We start from the raw sequence: 23,252 nt of genomic DNA on the forward strand, positions 1-23,252 counted from the left end.
GCAAGCTCCGGAGAGGAGAGGCCTGGACTGCCCCCTCACGGGCACCCTCAGTTCCACGCAGAACATTCCCATACTTGGTCAGGTCAGTTTTAAAGACCTTGGATTAATGGGCATTTGTTTGATTCTATGACATTGTGACACAAACCCTCCTAAAAGCAGTCAAGGAAGCTGCCTCTTGATGTCCATCTTGTGTGGTAAGATTTGAAATACAGCTCAGTTCTGGTTGGCAGACAGGATGGCAGATCGTGCTGCGCTGGAGGAGCTGGTGTGACTCCAGGGATCGCATGTGAGGGGCCTTAAGGAGGAGAAAGCATCCGCTGAGCAGATCGAGGAGGAGGTGACGAAACTCCTAAAACTGAAGGCACAGCTGGGCCATGATGAAGGCAAACAGAAGTTTGTCCTCAAAACCCCCAAGGGCACGAGAGACTATAGTCCCCTGCAGATGGCAGTCCGAGAAAAGGTGTTTGATGTCATCATCCACTGTTTCAAACGCCATGGAGCAGAAGTGATCGATAGACCTGTGTTTGAACTAAAGGAGACACTAACTGGAAAGTACACAGAAGACTCAAAGCTTATCTATGACCTGAAGACCAGGGTGGGGAGCTGTTGTCCCTCCGTTATGACCTTATTGTCCCTTTTGCTCAGTATCTAGCAATGAATAAACTGACCAACATTAAATGCTACCACATAGCAACGGTGTATCACCGGGACAACCCAGCTATGACCCGAGGCCGTTACCGTGAATTCTATCAGTGTAATTTTGACATTGCTGGACAGTTTGACCCCATGATTCCTGATGCAGAGTGCCTAAAGATGATGTGAGAGATCCTGAGTTCACTTCAGATCGGCAACTTCCAAGGTAAATGACAGGCACATCCTAGACTGGATGTTTGCTGCCTGTGGTGTCCCTGAGAGCAAGTTCCGTACCATCTGCTCCTCCGTGGACAAGCTAGACAAGGTTTCCTGGGAGGAAGTGAAGAATGAGATGGTGGGAGAGAAGGGCCTTGCACCCGAAGTGGCTGATCATATCGGGGACTATGTCCAGCAGCATGGTGGGGTATCTCTGGTGGAACAGTTTCTCCAGCATCCTAAACTCTCCCAAAGCAAACAGGCTGTAGAGGGCCTGGGAGACCTAAAGCTGCTCTTTGAGTATCTAACCCTGTTTGGCATTGATGACAAGATCTCCTTTGACCTGAACCTTGCTCAAGGGCTGGACTACTTACTATACTGGGGTCATCTATGAGGCAGTGCTGCTACAAATGCCAACCCAAGCTGGGAAAGAACCCTTGGGTGTGGGCAGCATAGCTGCTGGAGGGCGCTACCATAGGCTAGAAGGCATATTTGACCCCAAAGGGCGCAAGGTGCCATGTGTTGGGCTCAGTATTGGAGTGGAACGGATCTTCCCCATTGTAGAGCAAAAATTAGAGGCTTCAGAGGAAAAGGTGTGGACTTTTGCAGGTGCTTGTGGCATCTGCACAGAAGAAGCTGCTGGAGGAGAGACTGAAGCTTATCTCAGAGTTATGGGATGCTGGGATCAAGGCTGAGCTGCTGTACAAGAAGAACCCAAAGTTACTGAACCAGTTGCAGTACTGTGAGGAAGCAGGCATCCCACTGGTGGCCATCATTGGTGAACAGGAGCTTAAAGATGGTGTCATCAAGCTCTGCTCAGTGACGAGCAGAAAAGAGATGGATGTCCAAAGAGAAGACCTTGTGGAGGAGATCAGAAGAAGAACAAATCAGCCCCTCTCCATGTGATGAACTGAGCAAACTAGTGGAAGAAACAGGATTGGCCTTAACTGAACTAGAACAAAACTGCATATGTACTTAAACAGTTTGGGCGTTTCTGATCCAGCAGAAGACTGAAGGGTGGTCAGAACAGAGGCTTTGTGGGGGGTTGGGTTTTTTGTTTTTGTTTTTATCATTATTATTATTATTATTATTATTATTATTATTATTATTATTTTTGGTTCTTTTTTTCGGAGCTGGGGACCGAACCCAGGGCCTTGCGCTTCCTAGGTAAGCGCTCTACCACTGAGCTAAATCCCCAGCCCCTATTATTATTACTATTATTACTATTATTATTATGTTATTATCCGTAGTCATTGGCAAAAAATGGCTAGGTACTACACTTTCCTTGTGTGGGGGGTGGGGTCAAGCAGTATAGGTGGATTAATCAAGTCTCTGCCTCCTAAACTCCCGTTTGGACTTGAGATGGCTTCATTGAAAAGCCACAGCGCAGATGAACAACCTCCGGCCAATAAACATCTCTGCCACACACACAAAAAAAAAAAAAAAAAAAAAAAAAGATTTGAAGTACAGCCTAAGACATTTTACCACATGGGGTTGTCTTCAGTTCTTCGTGGCCTAGAACTTAATTTAATTTGCCTCCCTCCAAAACAGGCACGCTAGTTTCTCCGTGCGCGTGGCTGATGTGAGCATTGGAGCCATTTTGCACTGAAGGGGTATTTGCACATGGACAGCAGCTCTGGGAATGTTACTCTCCACTTTCTGTACTAAAAGTGTCACAGAAAATTTCATCATAAAAAACAGAAGGCACCTACACAAGGTGTCTGTCCCCTTAGGAAGAGCTGAGTGCGGGGCTCCAGCTCCCTCCCCTTTCCTCCCCTTTCCTTCCGTTTTAGTGCCTATTACCTGAAGGTTCCATTGAGTCACTAGAGATAGACATCTGAGAGGGATGCCCTCTTCCAGAGGTACCTGACTTTACTGGTGTCCTCTAGGGCATGGCAGTGTTGTAGGAAGATAGAGGAGTGATTCTGAGCTAGGATTGAAGGAGAGAAAAACAGTAATCAGGCTAAGCTGTGGAGGAGTAAGGACATTTCACCAGAAAGCAGAGGAGTGGCTGGAAAATGGCAGATGAGACAAGATGGGCCTTGGGGGCTGATAGGAGCATTCAGCAGTGAGGAGAGCATCGGCCTGGGGTTGCTTCTGCTGAGGAGATTCTTCAAGGCCTGTCACTGACATGAAGTCTCACATTTCAGTCTCAGGACCCAAAGCCAGTTCTAGACAAACTTCCCTCTGTCTGATCTCTACTCTTCTTGGCCTCTTTCTCCTATTCCTTCTCCTTTCCCTCTGTGATAGACTACAGATAGCGTGTTCAGGAAGACAGCCTAGATCTCTTTCTTCTGCAAATGACTTTAATTGCCCAAGTACATAGTTTAACTAAAATAATAAGACTCATAAGTTTTGTGACCCCAGAATATGTTGGAGTTAGTAAAGTTGTGGCCCCAAGCTCCCGGAGCTGGAGGAGGGTGGCTTCCTGCTTTTAGTTTGAGTGCTGCCCGTGCGTGAGCTTCATGTCCTCTGTCACTCTCAGCCGCCCAGTGCTGGAGTTGACAGACCCTTGACTCCTGCCCTTCTGAAGCCGCTTCCTCCTAGTGTGTTGTCACGACAAGCTCAGCAGGCCAATGATGGAAAGAAAAGACTCATTTCATGAGATCTCCCAATTCCTTCTCCTGCTAAAAAAGTTTTACTCACTAAATATAATCTCAATACCTATGTAAGAATTTATTTTATGTTAATTTTATTAAAAGAGACAAGCTACACTTATAGAATAGTAGCTAGTAAGTAAAGATATATTTGCACAGGGATAAAGTGAAAATATTAGCAGGTAATTTTTTTAACAGTTACACATTGAATAGTGTCTTATTTTCTACATTTTCCAGTGAGAAAAGAGGGGAGCGTATGTAATTTTTATGACAGAAAAATTAGACATTATTTATGTACTTACTCAAAGTAATCCTGAGGATTTTCTGTTCTAGACAAAAACTATGATTAGAAGGAACAAACAGCTGTAATTGTTTCGCTTTGCTCCGGATATTTACAGAAATTCCTTCCCAGATTCTTCCTTCTGCATTTCCTCGAAGGAACTGTGAGTGCCTCTTGAAGTGAAGTAGGAAATGACCGGGTGAGCTCTGTGGCTTAGGAACGGAGCTAAACAAACTGTGGGCTGTCCTGTGGAGAGGGTGGAAGTGGGGAGGCAAGCAGGACCCTCTCCAGCAGCCCAGGAGGATGTGCAGCTCCAGAGCTGAGACAGGGGATTGAAGAGGAAGAACCAGATGTGGGAAACAGGCACTTCAAAATAAACAAGTCCAAAATTAAACTGCCTTTGTAAACTTCCCTCCCCTAGCCAGCAACCCGTCTCTTCCCCTCGTTTCTTTCTCAGATAATGGCCTGGTCTTCCCACTCTCAGCCCGGGATGAAGACCCTCCATCACACAGCGATGTTAGTTTCCTTACTGTCTCTTAAATAAGTGGCCTGCTCTCTGCTCCTCAGCTTAGGCTGCCATCATTGTGGAAGTCTTTAAAGAGTTTCTCTGCTGCTTCCCTCTGCTCTCACTCCTTTCTCTCTGTCATTCCGTCAGACTAGTTTTCCAGAACTGAACATCTGAGCCTGCTACTCCCAGCCTCAGTGGCTGCTCTTGGAAACAGTGCACTCTTGGCTGCCTAGGCTCTGCCACACATAGAACCACCTCCCCAGACGACCTATTCCTCCCTCTCCACTTCTGCTGTGCTCTTTGACTTCTTGCAGACCTCTCTGGATCACGAAACCCACAAGTCCCCTTATAGCACTCTCTCTACTAGGACACTCCCTGTGCCCCTTCCCCATACCTTCTGATTTCATGATTATTTTAAGTCAAATCTTACAATGTGATGGGCCTTCCTAGGCCTCAGGTTAAATCTCAGAGCATCTTGGGTGCCTCATGTAACCACATTCACACAGAACCCCAGCAGTGTTCCCTTGTGTTCTGTATTGCTTAGGAAATGGCCTGTGAAAGCCACGCTCTCACTTTCAGTGAGTTTGTAAGGATAGAGCAAGCAAAGATAGCGGAAAGAACAAGCAGCAGAGAGAAGCAGCAGATAGCAACCGTCACCAAATCAGATGCTCTCAACCTCCAGCAGACACAGCTGGAGTAGACCAATTAAGAGGGCAAACAAACAAAGAAACAAAATACCAAATTGGGGAGCTTACAAACATCCTTTAGAAACTGAAGCCCCATGGAAACAGCCAGCTGGAGGCCTCAGTGGAGAAAGCATCTCCTTTGGTGTGTTTCTTGGAATGAATGTGGTGAGCATTTAGAAACTGTAGCCACACCTGTGCACTTAGTCAGCTAGCGGAAACCAATGTCCTGGCTCAGCAGAGCAGAGCAGGCTCTCCATGAATGAGCTTGGCCTTCTCTTCCGCATGGGCATCTTGTACTATGGGATCAGCAACAATAGCCTCTTTGGGCAGTGTCCACCTTCTGGCTGGTCTCAAGGACAGGGTGCTTTTACTTTGAGCTCATTTTATTTTTCTTTTGTTAGCGTAAGGAGGCCGGCTGTCCCAAGACACGGGTTTTGAAGGAGGTGAAAGAGGGCCTCCCTGCTCTGCCTGCTTTTTAAACTTGTTTTGGTTTTTGAATCTTGAAACAAGGTCTCTCTTTCTAGCGCTGGCTGGCTGTTGTAGAACCAGTTGTGTAGACAAGGTTGGCTTCAATGTCACAGAGATACCTGCTTCAGCCTCTCTCATTCCGGGACTAAAGGCATTTACCACCATGCCCCATCCAACTCTCTACTTTCCATGGGCTCAGACAGCACACGGTAGTTTACAATATGATGCGTGTTCCACCCCATTTGTGTTTCCCCATAAACTGCAGGCGAAGCATGGCCAGGTGTTCTGTGCACTGTCATATCGAGCCCGTCTAGGACAGGGCTCCCCTGTGTACTTACGGAGCTGAGAATGGAGAGCGGAAGAAGGAAAGGAAGGGAGGGAGGGAAAAAGACATGTCCCGTACTAATACCCTCCTGCACGAGTGCTGGCTTTCATAGCAGTGCTGTCCCGCTGGACATAAGAGGAAAGACTGCACAGGATTCTGATGAGTGCAGCCTGAGCATCCCTCTGGTCAGCAAGAACGGGGTCTCCAGTGTAGCTGAGCAAAGAAGTGTGAACTATGCGTAGAAAAGGAAGGCATGGGCACAAAGTAGACAGCCCAGAGGCTGTGGAGCAAAAAGACAGGAGGTCAGTGTCCTAGAGACCCCAATGACAGCAAGGAGCTGCTCAAGAGCCCGGGCATCTTAACCTGCCCCCGCCCCCGCTCCCGCCCCCGCCCCCGCCCCCGCCCCCACCCCCGCCCCCCAGGGGCTTCCAGGCTCTGTCTCTAATGTCTCTGTGGCTAATGAGGAGGCAAAACTCCTGATGCTTTTCAGGACTCAGCTTTCAGATCTTTACTGTCTCTGGTGCTACCTTAAGTCTGTGTTGTTCGCATTTCTCTGTAATTACAGAAATTAAAAGAGCTGAAAGTCTTAACATAGACATCTTCATCTGACTTTATCTATTTTAAACTGTATGTTTCTTCCAGCATGCCATTTAAAACTTCCATCCTGTCCTAATTGACATGCAAATGTGCAAGTGTAATTTTCCTTGTTTGTGCTTCTGTGCTGGGCTTATGTTTTTTTGTGGGTAAAATCCATGTAGATACTAAGCTGATTCCTAGGAGAGGAAATGAGCCATTATTCTGTTATTAATGAGTTTGACAGTGGTTCTTAAGCTTTCATAACCTAATGTGGGTAGGAGCTTGGGGGATGGCTTCTAAGAGTAAGTAAGGAAGTAGCTTGAGGCCCAGACTGCCTAAATGAATTTCATACTGAAAAATATAACCCACTGCACAGGAACTAAAATGACGACTGTGAGGATCAAACTCACCCAGAACGGAGTCCTCGGTCACTGACTGTGATTATTGTACTGCTTAGCATTGCTGAGCCTTCCTTCTGGGTTTGTGAGAGTAAGACAGTCTTAGTTCCTAACTGCTGGTGCCACAACCGCGTAGTGATTAAATGTGAAGACATTAACAGAAACCTTGAAAAAGTATAAGAAATTACTGCTGTTACTGATATTTCCCACGATACCGAGCCTCAACTCTCTAACTGTGGCTCTTCACGCACAGCGCCAGTGTTAGGTTTAGTTGTATTGAGCCGTTCCCTGCAAACTTTCAAATAGGGAAGTAACAGGTCTACCCTCTACAGAAGGTCACATCCAGCGAGTCAGAGGGAAGGAGGACACATCTAAGAAGAGCACATACATCTGGATTGTGCTAATGCGCCCAATGTTAGACTTCCAGAGCTTTAAAGGAAAAAGCACAGGACTAAATGAAGAAGAACTATGGTGGTCTATTTATCTTCCTATAATGGAAAGATGTGTTTCTGAGGAACTGAAGCAAAGCCGTTGTTTGTATATGTACCTGATTGTCAGTGTTCTGTGATAATATGAGACTTAACTGTGAAACTAAAACAAAGGTCAAGCGGTCAATGCCAGCATCTGGACTTCCTCTCATAAGGACAGTGTAGGGGGCCATGCTTCAGAATCAGAGCCTTCAGTGGCCTCTGTGTCACTGGAGAGGTGCCAGGCATGTTTGCTGGTTTGGGTTTTATTAACAGCAAAAGGTAGTAGACCTTTGAAGAAGTAGCTTGCCAGAAAGTTACCTCCAAAGCGTCTTACTGCTCGACTCTGTGTACTTGCAGGGTGTAGGAAAGAACAAGATCGTGGACCGATTCCTTCACCTGCTCAACAGGCCCCGAGAATATATCCAGCTGCACAGGTAGGAGAATCGTCCATGAGGCCTGTAAGCTGTGACTACATTATTCATCTCTCTCCTGTGAATTAAATATACTGTCTTAAAAGCCACTTTCCTTAAAACGCCATGATGGGCAAAGGATGGCTCAGGGCTCAGAGCACCGGCTGCTTTTACAGAGGACCAGGTTTGGTTCCCAGCACCCACACTGTGGCTCAGAAGCCCCTGTAGCTCCAGTTCCAGAGGGTCTGACACCCTCTTCTGGCCTGTGCACATGTGTGATGCCCATTCTCAGGTACACACATGGATATAAGTAAATCTCTTTAAAAAGCTATTGAGTGATGAATACCTTGTAAACACAAGTTAATAGTTAACAAGTTTTATGCACAAAGAGATGCAGCAGGTCTCATCAACATCTAGGTGCTCGAGTCAGAAAACACATGGAGCCCAAGCCCCTGCTGCTACTCAGCTAAGCCGGCTGACAGGGAGGAGCAACAAGGTTTGTGGGCCCCAGTGTGGGGTAAGGAGCACGCACTATGGAAGGGACATAGTATCTCTTGCCTTCCTTAGACACTGTGTGGATGATTTAGTTTTGCATGGTTGGATTAGTGGTTCAGGGATAACTTTTAAGCAAATGAGATTTCTCAACCTAGTTGTTTAAGCTTTAGCAGTGGATTGGTTCTCATTTTAGAAACCAAATGCAGGCAGCAGATCTACTAGAAACTAAATACTGGAGCAAATCAGGACACAAGCGAGACACACACACACACACACACACACACACACACACCCCAACTATTGAGCAGTTTAAACCCAGTGTCGATTATTGTTTTGATCCTAGTAGATAACAAATGCTGTCATGGGAAAGAACACTGGACTGTGTTAAAAGAATGAGTATCTGGTTTGAGTTCTTTGCTAGATAATTATGAGTTCCTGAGAGAACTTTTTAGAATAAGAACAGTTAGCAGGTCAAAAGTCACAGAGAAAAGTTCTAAAGGAAAGTTGAGATATGATAAAAAAAAAATAAAAACAAAGCAAACCAAAACAAACATTCCATCTGGGATTTCATCCCTGAGGAGCCCCAGCCCAGGAAGAGCCGTAGACCTGGACAGAGTCAGAGGCCCTGGCAACAGCATCCCCTTAGGGACCTGTGAGCTGAGCCAGTCACCTGAGCCTGCGTAGGTGCCGTGGCGGTTGGAGGTTGCCTATGCAGGTATGCTTTAGAAGTAAGAGCCTCTTTGGACCACGCTGAGGTTACCAAGAAAGGAAGAACACAGGCTTGCTGCTGCTGGTGGGTGCACACCTCCCCCCAGCATGGAGAGCAGCCTGCTCAGCGTAATGACCGCAGCTAGAGGAAAGGATAGAGGCGTAAAAGCAAAAAGGGAAGAACGCAGCTCATCATCTTTATAATTCTGGAGCTTCTTCCTCATGCGAGATAACATTAAAAATAAAAATGGATATTTTTGGAGGCAGTAAGGAATGTGGGACATAGAAAGAAGCAACAAAATTAATAAATATGCACTTAAGATGATGGAATTAACATAGAGCAGTTATAAAATAGCCAGCATAAACATTTTCAAGTTTTCTAAAAGGGAACCAAGAAGCAAAACAAGGCACTAATTAGGAGTTCTAGATGCAGAATGGCAGTGCTGAAAAAGAATAACATATATCAGCACTAAAGTCTCAAAAGTGGGGACGAGGGAGAGCAGAAAAATATTTGAAGAGGTAGCAGCAAGGAAGTTCCTGAAATTGATGTAATAACACGAGATCCTCAGTAGCCTAATGGATCTCAAGTATGGTAAAGAGAAAAGCAGAGCATGCCACATCATGTCCAGATGCTTGAAAACCAAGCGAAAATATGTAAAGCCATTAACGTTGGAGAAAAGGCACATTGCCCGTAGTGCACAATAGTAAAAATGACTGTTAGGAGCAATAAATATGAAGGGATTCAATCAAATGGTTGCTTTGCATTAAACAGAGAAAGTTTTGAATAGCACATTAAGAAAAATGCTCTTTCGTGTAAGGAAACATACATTTTTAGAGCAACACACACACACATCCCAGGACTTGTAAAAGGATAGGATGGGACTGCAGGGAGGCTCAGTGACTGTAGCTCTTTGTCCAAGGACAAGCATGAGAAGCAGGGTTAGGTCCCCAGATCCCCAGTGCCAACATAAATGCCAGATATGGTCCCCAGCACTCACATAAACATCTCTCTGTAATTCTAGCCCTTGAAAGTCAGACACAAAGAGGCCCAGAGCAAGCTGGCAAGCAAACTAGCCAGGTTGGTAAATTCCCGGCTCAGTTGAGACTCTGCCTCAGTCAGGAGGAGAGAACGTAGGAAGACTACCAACATCAACCTTGGCCTCCGCCAGCACACGCACGCACACGGTTGTCAACATGCACACGTAAATATACACTAAAGGGATGATGTGTTGTGACCGCAATACGTGTGTAATCCCAGGAGTGTAAGGTAAATAATGGCCCCCCTCTTATTCCTGTTTGTGCTTGTTTGGTTTTTGTTGTTTGGGACAAGTGGGTCTATGTAGCCCCAGCTGTCCTGGGCCTGGCCCTGTAGATCAGGCTGATCCTGAAGTCAGAGATCTGCCCACCCCTGCCTCCCAGTGCATGGATTGAAGATATACACCACCATACCTAGCTAATAATCTTGTTCTACTCAAAGAAACTACTTTAATTATGTCTTTCTTTCATTTTAGAATTGCTGATTTTGTCTTTATTACTTTGTTCTTGTATTAACTTTGGACTTGCTCTGTTCGTTTTTAAACTTCAAAATGCCTAAGCCATTGGTTTTCAGCCTTTAAATTGTAACAAGTGTGTTTGGGTCTTAGGCCCTTCCCCTTTAAGTGAAGGACATAGACATAGCATTCATGATGTTTCTTTGTGTCTGGCATTTCAGTATCTTCAGTGATGAAGCTGGTACTCAGGGTGCTTTCAGAATCTTAGACGATTAGAGACAGCATTCCTTGCTTTCTGTCTAAGTGCCTTTAGTATGAACATTTTGTTATGAAGTAAAAAGTGGTCCATAAAATGGTGACACCTTCTGCCAGCACATAATCGGTGCTAATTCTGACACTAGCTAAATGAATGTGTGAAGATAGTTTCTAAAGTTTATGTTTTATGGTACCTATTGCTATATAATTGATTGATAACAGTGTTGCAAACAAAATAGGTATTCATTTCATTAGGGCCTAAATATCTCTACTCAGTCATATTAAATATTTACCTGATTGTGTAAAGTAGAAGAGAAAAAGGTTCAATTTAAAAGATAAAACAGTATAGAGTTCTCACTAATCTCAACACAGAGGGATTTTCCCTACCTGCAGCATTAGGGTTACATTTCCCATAGACCTTAATGTTTGCTTTAAGTGAAACCTGTTGAAAGGACCTCAGACTAGCAGTCGGAAGGATGTACAGGGCTTCTCTGGTGTGTGGATGATCACTTAAGGTCTCTGCTGTGTCTGTTGTGGAGTTCTTCCAGTGGATTGCTGACGATGTCCCCTAATCAGTTCCTCTTAGTTTGATTTATGGATGTCCTTTGAAGAGATTCCTTACAAGAGCCTTTCAAACAGTTCTGACAAGTGAAGCACCATGCAGCGCTCAGGGGCTCCTGAGCGTGGTCCTAAGAGCGTAGGTTCTGATGACCACGGTGTATATGATGAGCAAGCTGAGCAACTCGTGTCTGTGGATAAAATCAAGGTGTCTAAAGAGTGTGGCTGAAGAGATTTAGACGATTGATAGGTGTGATGTGGTTAGTTGTGTATTTCGAGTGGAAGAGTCTGTGGGAGGCAACGTTCACACAAAGACTTGTGAAGTCACTTACTCAAGTTATGATCTTATGTTCATCTGACACGAAAGAGGACCCTGAATATTTGCCTTCTATGTTCTTGAATAAAAGTACACGCCTTTTTAAAATCAGTATTATCTGATTTTAGGTAGGGTGAGCTGCCAGATTGTGTCTCATTTGCTGCTCTTCAGATACAAAGATGAAGGCACAAGTCCACATTTGTATGATGTCTGCCCTTGGCTGTTTTCCTCACAGCAGTGTATAACAAGTAGAGACGCTTCCAGCACAGTTCTACTTCAGCTGGTCTGTCTGTCTGTCTCAACTTGTGATCAGCGTATTCCAGACTAGATGATTCTGTGTCCTACTCAAAAGTTTTGAACTTGAACAACCCTTTTTATTTCTTTATTCAGAGTTTGATTGATTGGTAACTTCTTGGTTAACTTCGTCTTTTGTTATGTTTTAGATCGTGTACAACATTTGCTCCCCTGATCGCCCACAGTAGGGAATTGTACCACTCAATAGAAAGGGTATGAGTTTTAGAGAGCAATCCTTTCCTCACAAATTTTTGTGTGTCCTTAAACTCCTTGAGTCCTGATTTCCCTATCTATCAAAATAAAATAGTTTCTTGCAGGTAGCTAAGACGATTGAGTAAGAATGTATGCAGCAGGCTCACCGTGGTGTCAGGTACTTGCAACTGCCTTAGCACTCAGGCTAAACTTAAATAAACTTTAAGCTCCTGACTTGCATCATATGGGCAAAATATTCCTAGTCCACAAATCTAAAATTTGAAATACTCTAAAACCCAGAACATTTTGAAATGTGACATGACTTGATACAGTAAAAATATTTGGAGAAGGAAGGTACCACTCACATTGAGTCGTACAGAATTATGGGAAGTTTTCTAACTAGAGAAAGGAACAGGATATTGTGGTTACTGAAGATAAGGCTGTATGTGAATTCAGAAACACAGCTTTGAGGAAAGGGCTGGGATCGGGAGAATCCGAATGAATGAATGAATGAATGAATGAATGAATGAATGTGTGTCTGAGAATACTGGCAGGAGAATGATCACATTCAGGAAATGGAAGAAAGTTGGGGGAGAGGTCTGTACCTGTGACCTGCGCTCGTGAGGCCAACGCTGTGTGACTCTCTGGACATACTGGATGCCGCGAGTGCTTACTGCAGTGACGTGGCTTGTGCTCGTCTCATCTGGACTGTGAACTTCACTCTTGTCCCTGATCGGCCTTTATTAACTACAGGCACCCATGGCTGTTTGAGAATTGAGTAAGATTCTTTGTAGACTCAGGCATCTCTAGAAAAGGGACCTGTGACTGTGTTCTCTAGATAACGTAGCCAGCCCAGCTACTTAAAATGTAGTTATTTTTAAACCATTTTGTGTTTTCTCTATTTTGTCTTCAAAGTTTTCCCTTTCCAAAACCAAATGAAGTATACTTTGTAGCAAGTAGGTGCCAAATTCTACGATTAGCCCCTGTAAAATCAGAGAGCTTGGAGTGAATGCCTTCACAAAGCATAGAATCATCCACACACAGGGCTGTTCCCAGGGCGAGGAAAACAGGATGTGACAGCACAAAATTTGGAATTTGCAAAATCCCACAGGGCAGATAGAAGTGTTGGTAAGAAATGGAAAAGGTGCATACTTCAGTCTCATGGCTGAATCCGACTGAGCCATCACCACATCATTCTCTGTGACGTAGGGATCCAGGGCTGGGACAGGGCACATGGCAGCTGCTGTTGCTCCCGAATAGTTCTGGGAGCTCCTGCGTCTCAGCTTTCCCCACTACACACTTGAAAGACCTATTTAGAAACGTTTATTAGCAGTTCAGTAGGTGGTGGTTTTCCCGTTGACTGCCTGCTGCTCCCGTTTGGCAGCACAGATTATGATAAAGCCTCAAATCGCTATGCGTCGCTCTTTGGGTTTGAAATTATTTTTGACTTGTATCTGGTTGATTTCCAGTTTCATCAAAATTTTTATATTTGTGTCTTTCACCACATCCAAGATTATATCAACCTCACAAGTTCTACAATCACCTAGGAGAAAGGGTAAGCTGTGATGAATTGTTGTCTAGGTTAAATTCACCATCTTGAGAGCATCTGTAAGGGATTATCTTGATTGTGTTAATTGATTTGGAAAGACCTATCTTGACTGCGAATGGGTCCATTCCATAGAATAGGATCTTCCTGGGCTGTAGACAATGGAGAAGGTGGCTGAGTGCCCTCTTTCTAATTGCTGTTGGGCCAGCTGCTCCTGCCACCTTGGTTTCCCACCATGATCAACTGAACCTTTGAACTCTGAGACACAATAAGCCTTTCAGCCCGTAAGTTGCTTTTGTGAGAGTGTTCTCTCACAGCACAGAAGAGAAACTAAGATATGTGATGTCTGTCCTTGTTCCTAATAGTCTTTGAGCCTATGGCTGGTTGCTGTCATCATGTGCTTGTGAATTCTCCCACCACTATCTCTGTTTTAGGTGAACCCGTGAGGCATAGGACTGAGTTCACAGTCACACATTGTACATCCCGGCTCCCGCTCTTTGCTTGATTTCATTGTACTGAATCTGACATGTCTTACTACAGTGCTGTTGTAAACTGTTGGGCACCTAGCTTACATTCTCACTCAAGTCTAAATGATCACTTGATCGGTTAAATTTTAGCATTGTGTTTCTAATTTTTCCTCAGCTTGATCCCAAACTATTTTTCCCTGGGCAGCTGTTCCATTGTTTCCCCTCTTTTAATCAATAACATTGTCCTTACTAGGTCTTCTCTTTGCTTTCTTGACAACTTTTCCAGGTTGTTAAATGTACTTTACCCATCCCTCCTATGAAGTATGTCACCGGTGAATTTTGAGGTCCTCTTTTCTGGCTCCCAGGTAATTCACAGATAGTATTAGTCAGGGCAGGCCTTTACTGCTGTCCCGGGGGCGGCCCTGCTTCTGTGATACAATCTTTTGCTTTGCTTCTAGTTTGTCATCTGTGGGCTATGAGTCAGAGCTGCAGACTGGGACTCTTCATTCCCAAGCAGCTAGCTCTCTGAGGCTGTGTAAAAGCAGGCTGGAAAGAGGGAGGAGACTGTGGGACTCGAAGCTCATGTTCTAAATCACAGGCTTAAGCATGAGAACCACTGATATGGTCTGTCTTTCCTAGCTATGTTATCTCTCACCACCAGAGCATAGTACCTTTCAGTCTGAGAAAACTTCAGGAATACAAATATATAACGTAGAATCAAACTTGTCATACAGATCTAAGAACTATTTATAATTTCTAAATTAGATGGTGTGCCTCCATTTGTGGAAATAAAACAGTAACTGCAGCTGTCAACCCTTAGCCACTACCTCCAGTCACTATTAGGATTAAATTTGTTTGTATGTTTGCGCTCCCACCAGCAGTGGAGGAGTGTTTCCCTTGTTAACATCCTGGCCAGCGCGTGCTCTCACGTGACTGTTTTATCTTAGCCATTTGACAGGTGTGAGGTGGAGTCTTAGAGTCACTTTGATTTGCATTCCCTGATGACTAAAGATGTTGAACGTTTAACTGCTTCTTGGCCACTCTAGATTCCTCTGCAGAGTGCAACCTCGTACAACTGGTTTGGCAATCAATTTGGTGGTTTCTCAGTTCTACCTCAAGACTCGGGTATACCACTGCAGGGCATATACCCAAAAGTCCCCCCACCCCACCCCCATACCACAGGAACACTTGCTCCACTACGTTCATAGCAGCTTTATTTGTAATAGCCTGAAACTGGAAACCACCTAGATGCCTCTCAGCTGAAGAATGGATACAGAAAATGTAGTACACCCATACCATAGAGTACTGTTCAGCCATTAAAAACAAAGGCATTATGGCTTTTACAGGCAAATGGATGGAACTTGAGAATATCATCCCGAGTGAGGTAATCCAGACCCAAAAAGACATGCATGCCAGGGGCCTAGCATAACTGTCCTCTGAGAGGCTCCACCCAGCAGCTGACTGAAATAGATGCAGAGACCCACAGCCAAGCATTGGATGGAGCTCCGGGGTCTCATATGGAAGAGTAGGAGGAAGGATTATGGCCCCTGGAGGGAATAGGAACTCCACAGGAAGACTAACAGAGTCAGCTGAACTGGACTCTTGAGGGCCCTCAGAGACTGAACCACCAACCAAAGAACATACCAGGGCTGGACCTAGGCCTCCTCACTCATATGTAGCAGACGTGCAGCTAGCTCTTCATGTCGTTCTGAGCAACTGGAGCAGGGGCTGTCCCTGAAGCTGTTGCCTGTCTGTGGGATATGCTCCCCTCGCTGGGCTGCTTGTCTGGCCTCAGTGAGAGAGGATGCGCCTAGCCCTTCAGAGACCTGATGTGCCAGGGTGCGGATACCCAGGGGAGCTGCTGCCCTCTCAGAGGAGGGGACGTAGGAGGAGGGGGAACTGGGAGGGGGCAGCAGTCAGGTTGTAAAGTGAATAATAATTGATTTTTAAAAAACAATAATTAAATTTATTAACTCATCCTTTTAAAACTCAAGCAAAATAATTAAATGTTTAAAAAAACTTTTTTAAAGATGACTGGCCTAGACCTTGTAGACTGGGCTGGCACCAAGTTCAAAGGGATCTTCCTGTCTCTGCCTCCCTAGTGCTGGGATTAAAGATATCACTACCACATCAGGCACATGCACACACACACGAAATTACTATTTCACCTTTATTGACACTGGTATGCCAATGGAGGAAGAAACCTATTACTTTTAGTATTTTTTATAAAAAGTAAGACAAGTGACCTCAGTATTAAAGCTTTCTAATCTCAGATTATCTGACCCGTTTTGCTAGTGTCCCAACCATTTACACTGCTGCCTTCTCCCAGTGCCTTTCCGGCCAGCCCCAGCTGCCAGTTCCTTGTGGCATCCACAGGGAGCAAGGAACAATTAATGTCAGTGCCGAATGCCTGCCGCCTCCCAGCTCGTGCAGGCTGGTCATGCTTTTGTGGAGCTTTGGAAAGTGTGGAGCTCGTATGTGATGTGAGAGCTGTGCTCTTAGATGGTAAAGCAGTGACAGATGAACAGAAGGCACTTCTTGTTTATGGTTTGTTTATGTGCAGTGGGGTTTTGCCCGCATGTATGTCGGTGTGGGGGAATCGGATCCCCCTGGAACTGGAGTTACAGACAGTTGGGAGATGCCATGTGGGTGCTGGGAATTGAACCTGAGTCCTCTAGAAGAGCAGCCGGTGCTCTTAATTTGCTCCAACCCCTAATAGAAAGTTATTTCAACCAAGAGATTTGGCGCATGTTCCTGGGATTGCTCAGTGCACAACTCTATGAGGAATTCCTATAAACTGAGGTCTGTCTGTAATGTTTTGTGCAGGAAGAAACAATAGCATTGCTGAAAATCTAAAAGCGATTGCTACTTTCAAATAGTCAACAGTCAGTTAAGTTGGGTTCTCTTGAAGCTGAGCCAGAGAAAAGAATGTTTGTAAGTGATTTCTGAAGGACAGTTTTTATAGGAAACATGCAGCGAAGTAGAAAGTGGTATAGAAATTTAAATAAATGATCATGTGATAGGCAGTAAATTGAGACAAAGTGGAATTTAAACTCTGGAAGCTTAGCAGTAGTAACTTACTTTATAACCTCAGTGGGATTATTCTGCATTTTGACCACTTTCACTAGTCTGGAGACTTAGTGGGTAAGTCGATGCAATGCACCTGTAAGAGAACAACAACCGAACTTGGGCTAATGACTGCTTAAGGGTCCCAGCCAGTAGATAAAGGAAACAGGTCTGCCTCCAGTCCCTCTTGGGGAAAGAGCCATCAGCATCAGCCTGTTGACACAGCAGACATTAGTCCACTCTGTCTCTGTCCTGGTTTGCTGTAGCCTCCTGACCAAACAAAACAAAACAAAACAAACAAACAAATAAACAAAAACAGTCTCTGTTCTGTCCTCCTTAAGCCTCACAGTCACTGAAGCTGATCTCTTTCTATCCTGTGGAGAACTTGTGGTGACTCCCAGTTCCCAGCAACAGGTCCACAGAACACCATACTTTCCTGGAGAAAGAGATCTTAATGCTTTCCTGCCCCTGTTCTTTTGCAAGCAGATGTTGTTCCTGTTCTCTGTGCCACCTTTGGCCAAAGCATTTGAAGTGCAGAGCAGAGCAAGGAGACCAAAGTATGAATGTCACCTCAGGACACTTCTGTGCACTTGTCTGTGTGACCTGTTCTTCAGCTGTTGATTAAACTGAACTTAGGACTAGACCATTAAATCTCAAATAACTAAGTGGATCATTCATATTGTTTATACCAGAATAACTGTCTTTAACTTTTAATGACGGCAAACATTTTTTTAAATTATCAACAAATAAAAATGAAGATTATTTTAAGGTACTATTTTTCAGTTTCAGCTCATGGTTTTTTGCTTCTATTTTTGTATGTTTCAAAATGTGTCCTTTCAAAACAACTTTTATTGATAGTACATTTAGGGACAGTGACCTAGGACAGACTCCGCTAGAGTTCCTGTCATTCCTTATCACAGTTCATGTCCCTGTCCCTGTCTACCCCACTGGAAAGTGAGCCCTCCAAGGATAGGACTATGTCAGCTGCCTATGTGTCAGCACAGTAGCCACACAACCAGCACTCTGGAAGAATGCCTTAACCGACGAGTCTATGAGTGTCTCTTAACACCTACCAGTCTCTGTGACCTCCATTTGGAAAATCTTTTCTCTGAAGTAGGTAGGCATGAGACAGTGTACCTGCCTGTGGGCGGACTCTGGCACGATGTTTCGTTGTTGTTGTTGTTTTCTTTCTCCCCCGCCCGCCCCGCCCCATTTAACAGTCTCTCATAGCTGACGTTCCTTCTGTAAGGCTAGGAGAAACTGCCAGGGAAGGGGACCTCTCAGTCTCAGGGTGACGCAGCCAAAGGTGCATCAGACAAAGGCCAGCAAATGCTGTATGCAGCCCTTTCTTGGCCTTATCCTGGATCGCTCCAAAGTGCTGATCCTCATACCAAAACCCACCGCTGATTAAGCCATACGTTTTCTTCATTTGGGGTTTAAGACGCCATACGAGAGATGTGAGCAAACGCACTCGGATGGTGCAGTTTTAGATAAAATGTGACGTGACACAGCACAGTGCATATGAATGTGTCCAGAGAGCCTCTGCAGCTCTGCCCTGTGAGCCCCTGGCACACATGACCTTCTCCCTGTGCACTGAAGTGCCCAGCAATGAACAGTAGGCCTGGAGTGGAAGCTTGTCTCTGCCACCAGAAGCAGTGTCTCCCTTAGAGACCATCAGACATGAAGCAGTGGGTGGGTAAACCGGAAAGCTCTGGCCGTGCTCACCTGTTTACATACCCTCTTCTGCCCCACAAGACTTTAGCCTGGTCACTGAGACTGGCAAGTGTAGAACCATACCGCAGGGAATGCTTTCCAGTTCCAGGGAGTGGTTTTCCAGAGCGAGGGACATCCACGGCCATTTGGGTCATGAACTTCCTGGTGAGGCTAGCTACTGTGTCATCCATGATGGCAGCCCTTGAGCAGCCAAGGAAGAGGGGAGCCACACCAGCTTTTTAGTGAGGATTCTGTGGGATTGAACTCAGGCCCTCAAGTTTGCATAGCACGTAGCAAGCACTTTCCAAGTGAGTCATCCACAGCCTGCTACCTGTTCTGTTTGCATAGTCATCCAGTAAAGCCATATGTGTTGCTACTAATGCAGTAAATATGTCTTGAATGAAAGACTACAGAATATCATGCAATGAAAATTTGCTCAGTTTTCCTCTTACACATGTAAATCAGAATGTTCTATAATTTCTGATAGCGATTTGTGCAGGAACAGACGTTTATCAGTCTTGGCCCCTGGTTGCCTCTATGCACGACTTTTAATGTTTGTTCTCACCCCATCCTTCTATCCCTTTCCACACTGACTAGAAAGAAACTGGACAGTGTCTTTCATTTTTGTCTGAAAAAAGAGAAGTGCCTGCCAAAAAGCAAAATTGTTTTGAGTTCTTAAAATTTCTCAACCAAGAAAGCTAATTTTCGGCGAAAAGAATCCAATTATCTATGCACCATTTGAGCAGAGTTTTTTATTTCTAAAGGCTGAACAACTTGCAAAATTTTTCTGAGTTTGTGGAAATACTTGTCACGGCTTCAATTAATAAAAGGATTCCTTGTGGAGTAGTGCGAGTCTAGAAGGACAAGGAGACATGATAGAGGTTTGGCACCAAGAGAAGACAGGTTTGGCTCCCGTTCTTCCTAACAAGCACTTACCCAACAGCCGAGGGTGGGTACATCCATATCTGGAGACCTTTGAAAAGAACCTTACTCCCATCTTGGTTTGTTAGGACCTTTTTTGCATCTAGGCTGTTAGAAAGGAGCAAGTGGCACTAGGCAAACTGTCCTCTATGGGACTATTTAAGGGCAGGGCTCTCTTCAGTGTCTGTCAGGAATCATAAGTAGTTTGTTTGCTAACAGACTTTTCTTTCTAAGCCTTGAGAAGGCTCAAGCACTGTAGGCATCCCCATTCCACCCCCAACCTCCCATCCCACTCCAACTCCCATTCCACCCCCCAACCCCCATCCCACCCCAACCCCCATCCCACCCCCACCCCACCCCAACCCCCCATTTCACCCCACCCCCCATCCCACCCCCAACCCCTCATCCTACCCCCATTCTACCCCTTAACCTCCCTACCCCCTTCCCTTGCTTTCCTCTCAAATTTCATCCTTTTTCTCTATTATATTTTTTGGGATGTATGTTGATTACCCCTAGAGATGAGTTGCCTTGGACTTTAGGAGTCTGAGTGGCTAACAAAGTCAGATGTATTCAAATGTAATCTGGTGCTGTTTCTAAAATTTGTATTGCATTAATCATATTCTTAGTTTTTGTCTCCATTCTGATGTCTCCATTTCTCTTAACAAGGACTGAATCTATTTGAAAGCCCAAAGGAATTTCTTTCCCAATATAGCAAGATAAAGTTGCATATCACAGGAGAGGCTATGTGCTTCTACTATTCAGTAAAAGGCCAGGGTATCTGTAAATGGTTAATCCTTAAATTTATTGACTTCATCTCCACACGAGCGCCTCCATGCTCCATTAATAATTATTACTGCACTTTCACTACTTATCTTAAGATAACGCAGGCCTGTACAGGTCTGGGCCTGTCACAGCCAGCTGTGGCTCAGGGGGATTCATGGGGCCTATCCCTGATGGACCATTGGCTGCTGAAGGGCTTGAGGGAGGGAAATCGCTACCTGCAGTTGTATATCCACTGGTGACCCTACTAGGAAGAGTGGGTGTTCCAAACCTGTGGCAGCACAGATGGCCTGGTTAAAATGTGTCGATCACAAACAGAGAATTTGGGAAAGAGACCTGTAGGCAGGAGACAGGGATGGCAGAGGATGGTGGGAGATGGAGGTAAATAGAAAGCAGCTAAGTCCTGTGTGAAAATGTCAGTGAATATAGTCGATAAAGTATGTTATTGAGCCAGGTGATGCTCGCCTTTAATACTAGAACTCAGAAAACAGAAGCAAGGCAGATCTCTGAGTTTGAGGCCGTCCTGGTCTACAGAGTGAGTTCCAGGACAGTCAGGACTACACAAAAAAGTACTACCACAAAAAACAAACAAACAAACAAACAAAATGGTCTTGATATCAAACTTTCACTTAAATATCTAATTTCAGCCAGTCATGGCAGCCCACACCTTTCATCCTGGCACTCAGATGTGGGAGTGGGGAGGCTTGGGGGACTTCTCTTGTGATTTGGGATTTCTAGGTCAACAAAGACCACATACTGAGACCTAGTCTTTAAAAAAAACTTATTTACTAAATATTATTTATATTTTTGTTGTTGTCTAATAACTATTAGTTTTAATTATGACCTGGCCAGCCCGCCAATAATCTAGTCAGTCTTATTGATTTATTTAATCCTAATAATAAAGATATTAATAATTTAATAATAAAACGTATTTAATCAGCTTTTGCACAGTTACTGGCGATTGCCCCCAATCTATCTTTTTATGCTAGATTGGCTACTTCCCATCTGTGCTTCCCAATCACTTGCAGTTTGAGAATCTGAGTCTCACTCACTACCCACGCTGCCTTTGTCCATCTGTCTGGCCTCAGGGGACACTTCTCTTAGCCCATGCTCCTGATCTGTCCTGTCTACCGAAGACTTCCTGCCCTCTCTGTCTTCTGTCCTTCTCCTCTGTTGTCTTCCTCACGGTCCCTACCTGGGACCCCAGCCTGGTAACTGAAACCCCACCTACCTCTATTCTCTCTAATAATTGGCCGTCAGCCACTTTGTTTGACCAGTCCGAGAAGATAGGCAAGCAAAGTTTATACAATATCACTCAGTATACTTGAGAGTGTGCTCAGCTGGACTGCAACCAGGTCTTCAGGGCCAGTATTTAGCATTTGAATACATAGCAGCCCCAGACCAACCCCCAATAATTATTGATAGAAATTATCATTTAGTTCTAAATCACCCCCCTGTTTACAGTATAGATCAAATATCTGTGTTCTTTGTCTCCTGAGCCTTCTGTTTTCTGTTCTCATGTTTACCTCATTTGGAGTGTTCTGTAGATGCTTTGGTTTCAGGACATAGCAGGTACTGAAGCTCTTTTTTGTTTGTTTGTTTGTTTGTTTGTTTTATTGGATATTTTTTAATTTACATTTTAAAAGTTATCCCCTTCTCCCATTCCCCTCCAGAAACCTGCTATCCCATCTCCCCTCTCCCTGCTTCTATGACGTTTCTCCCCCACCCACCCACTCATCCACTCCCTCCCACCTCCCTGCCCTGGCATTCCCCTACACTGGAGAATTGAGCCTTAACAGGACCAAGGTCTTCTCCTCTCATTGATGCCAGATAAGGCCAACCTCTGCTACACATGTGGCTGGAGCTGTAGATTCATCCCTGTGTACTCTTGGGATGGTGATTTAGTCCCTGGGAGCTCTGGGAGGTCTAGTTGGTTGATATTGTTGTTCCTCTTATGGGATCGCCAACCCCTTCAGCTCCTTTAGTCCTTTCTCTAACTCCTCCATTGAGGACCCTGTTCTCAGTCCAATGGTTGGCTGCAAGCATCTGCCTCCATATTTGTCAGGCTCTGGCAGAGCCTCTCAGGAGACATCCATATCAGTCTCCTGTCAGCAAGTGCTTCTTGGCATCAGCAGTAGTGACTGGGTTTGGTGTCTGCATGTGGGTGGATCCTCAGGTGGCGCAGTCTCTGGATGGCCTTTGGTCTCTGCTCCACTTTGTCTCTGCATTTCCTCCTGTGAGTATTTTGTTCCCCTTCTAAGAAGGACTGAAACATCCACACTCTGCTCTTCCCTCTTCCTGAGCTTCGTGTGGATTGTAAATTGTATCTTGGGTATTCTGAGCTTTTAAGCTAATATCCACTTACCGGTGAGTGCATACCATGCATGTTCTTTTGTGATTGGGTTACCTCACTCAGGATGAAAATATCCTGAGTTACTGAATCTCTTATGCCTTCTCTTTTTCTTTCACCCTCAGGTGTTTTGCCTAAGGGGAAACAAAACTGCATCTATGGAAATGAAGCTCATTAAAACATCCTCACAAATCTTTACCTTAATATTTTTGCTCCCAGATGGAGTAGAGAACAGTTTTATGTACCACACAGACAGCATTTCAGAGCAGGCTGCGTTTTCTCTCCTGACCTCTCCCCCTTCCTCAGGCCTGTTACCCCATGCCTCCTCGGAAGTCGGCCTCTCCACAACACACCACCCACCCACAACGGTTTTTTCCCCTCATTTTGACAAAGATTTGGTCTGTGCATAACTTAATTATTTTTATTGTATCTGGCATCATTTTTAAGTAAACTACTGCATATAACAAATTTGACTTCAAAAAAGGATGTAAATTACACTTAAAAGAAAACGAGTTAAGCACACCATTTCCCTAT

At 44.8% G+C, this 23,252-nt stretch overlaps 1 protein-coding gene and 1 pseudogene across 3 annotated transcripts in view; both read left to right on the forward strand.

The window, feature by feature from the left end:
* Positions 1-23,252, forward strand: part of Vwa8 (von Willebrand factor A domain containing 8) — a 324,101-nt gene that overhangs the window by 160,943 nt on the left and 139,906 nt on the right. For both annotated transcript variants that reach the window (NM_001427283.1, XM_087585390.1), the window contains one exon: positions 7,515-7,591. In NM_001427283.1, the coding sequence (NP_001414212.1) occupies positions 7,515-7,591 (77 nt within the window). The remainder of the gene's footprint in view (positions 1-7,514; positions 7,592-23,252) is intronic.
* LOC148001069 (histidine--tRNA ligase, cytoplasmic pseudogene) lies at positions 229-2,313 on the forward strand (annotated as a pseudogene). Its single transcript, XR_015638996.1, has one exon. The product of XR_015638996.1 is annotated as a histidine--tRNA ligase, cytoplasmic pseudogene (transcript).

The sequence above is a fragment of the Rattus norvegicus genome, chromosome 15, assembly GCF_021556685.1.
Source record: "Rattus norvegicus strain SHRSP/BbbUtx chromosome 15, alternate assembly SHRSP_T2T, whole genome shotgun sequence".
NCBI classification, from domain to species: Eukaryota; Metazoa; Chordata; class Mammalia; order Rodentia; family Muridae; genus Rattus; species Rattus norvegicus.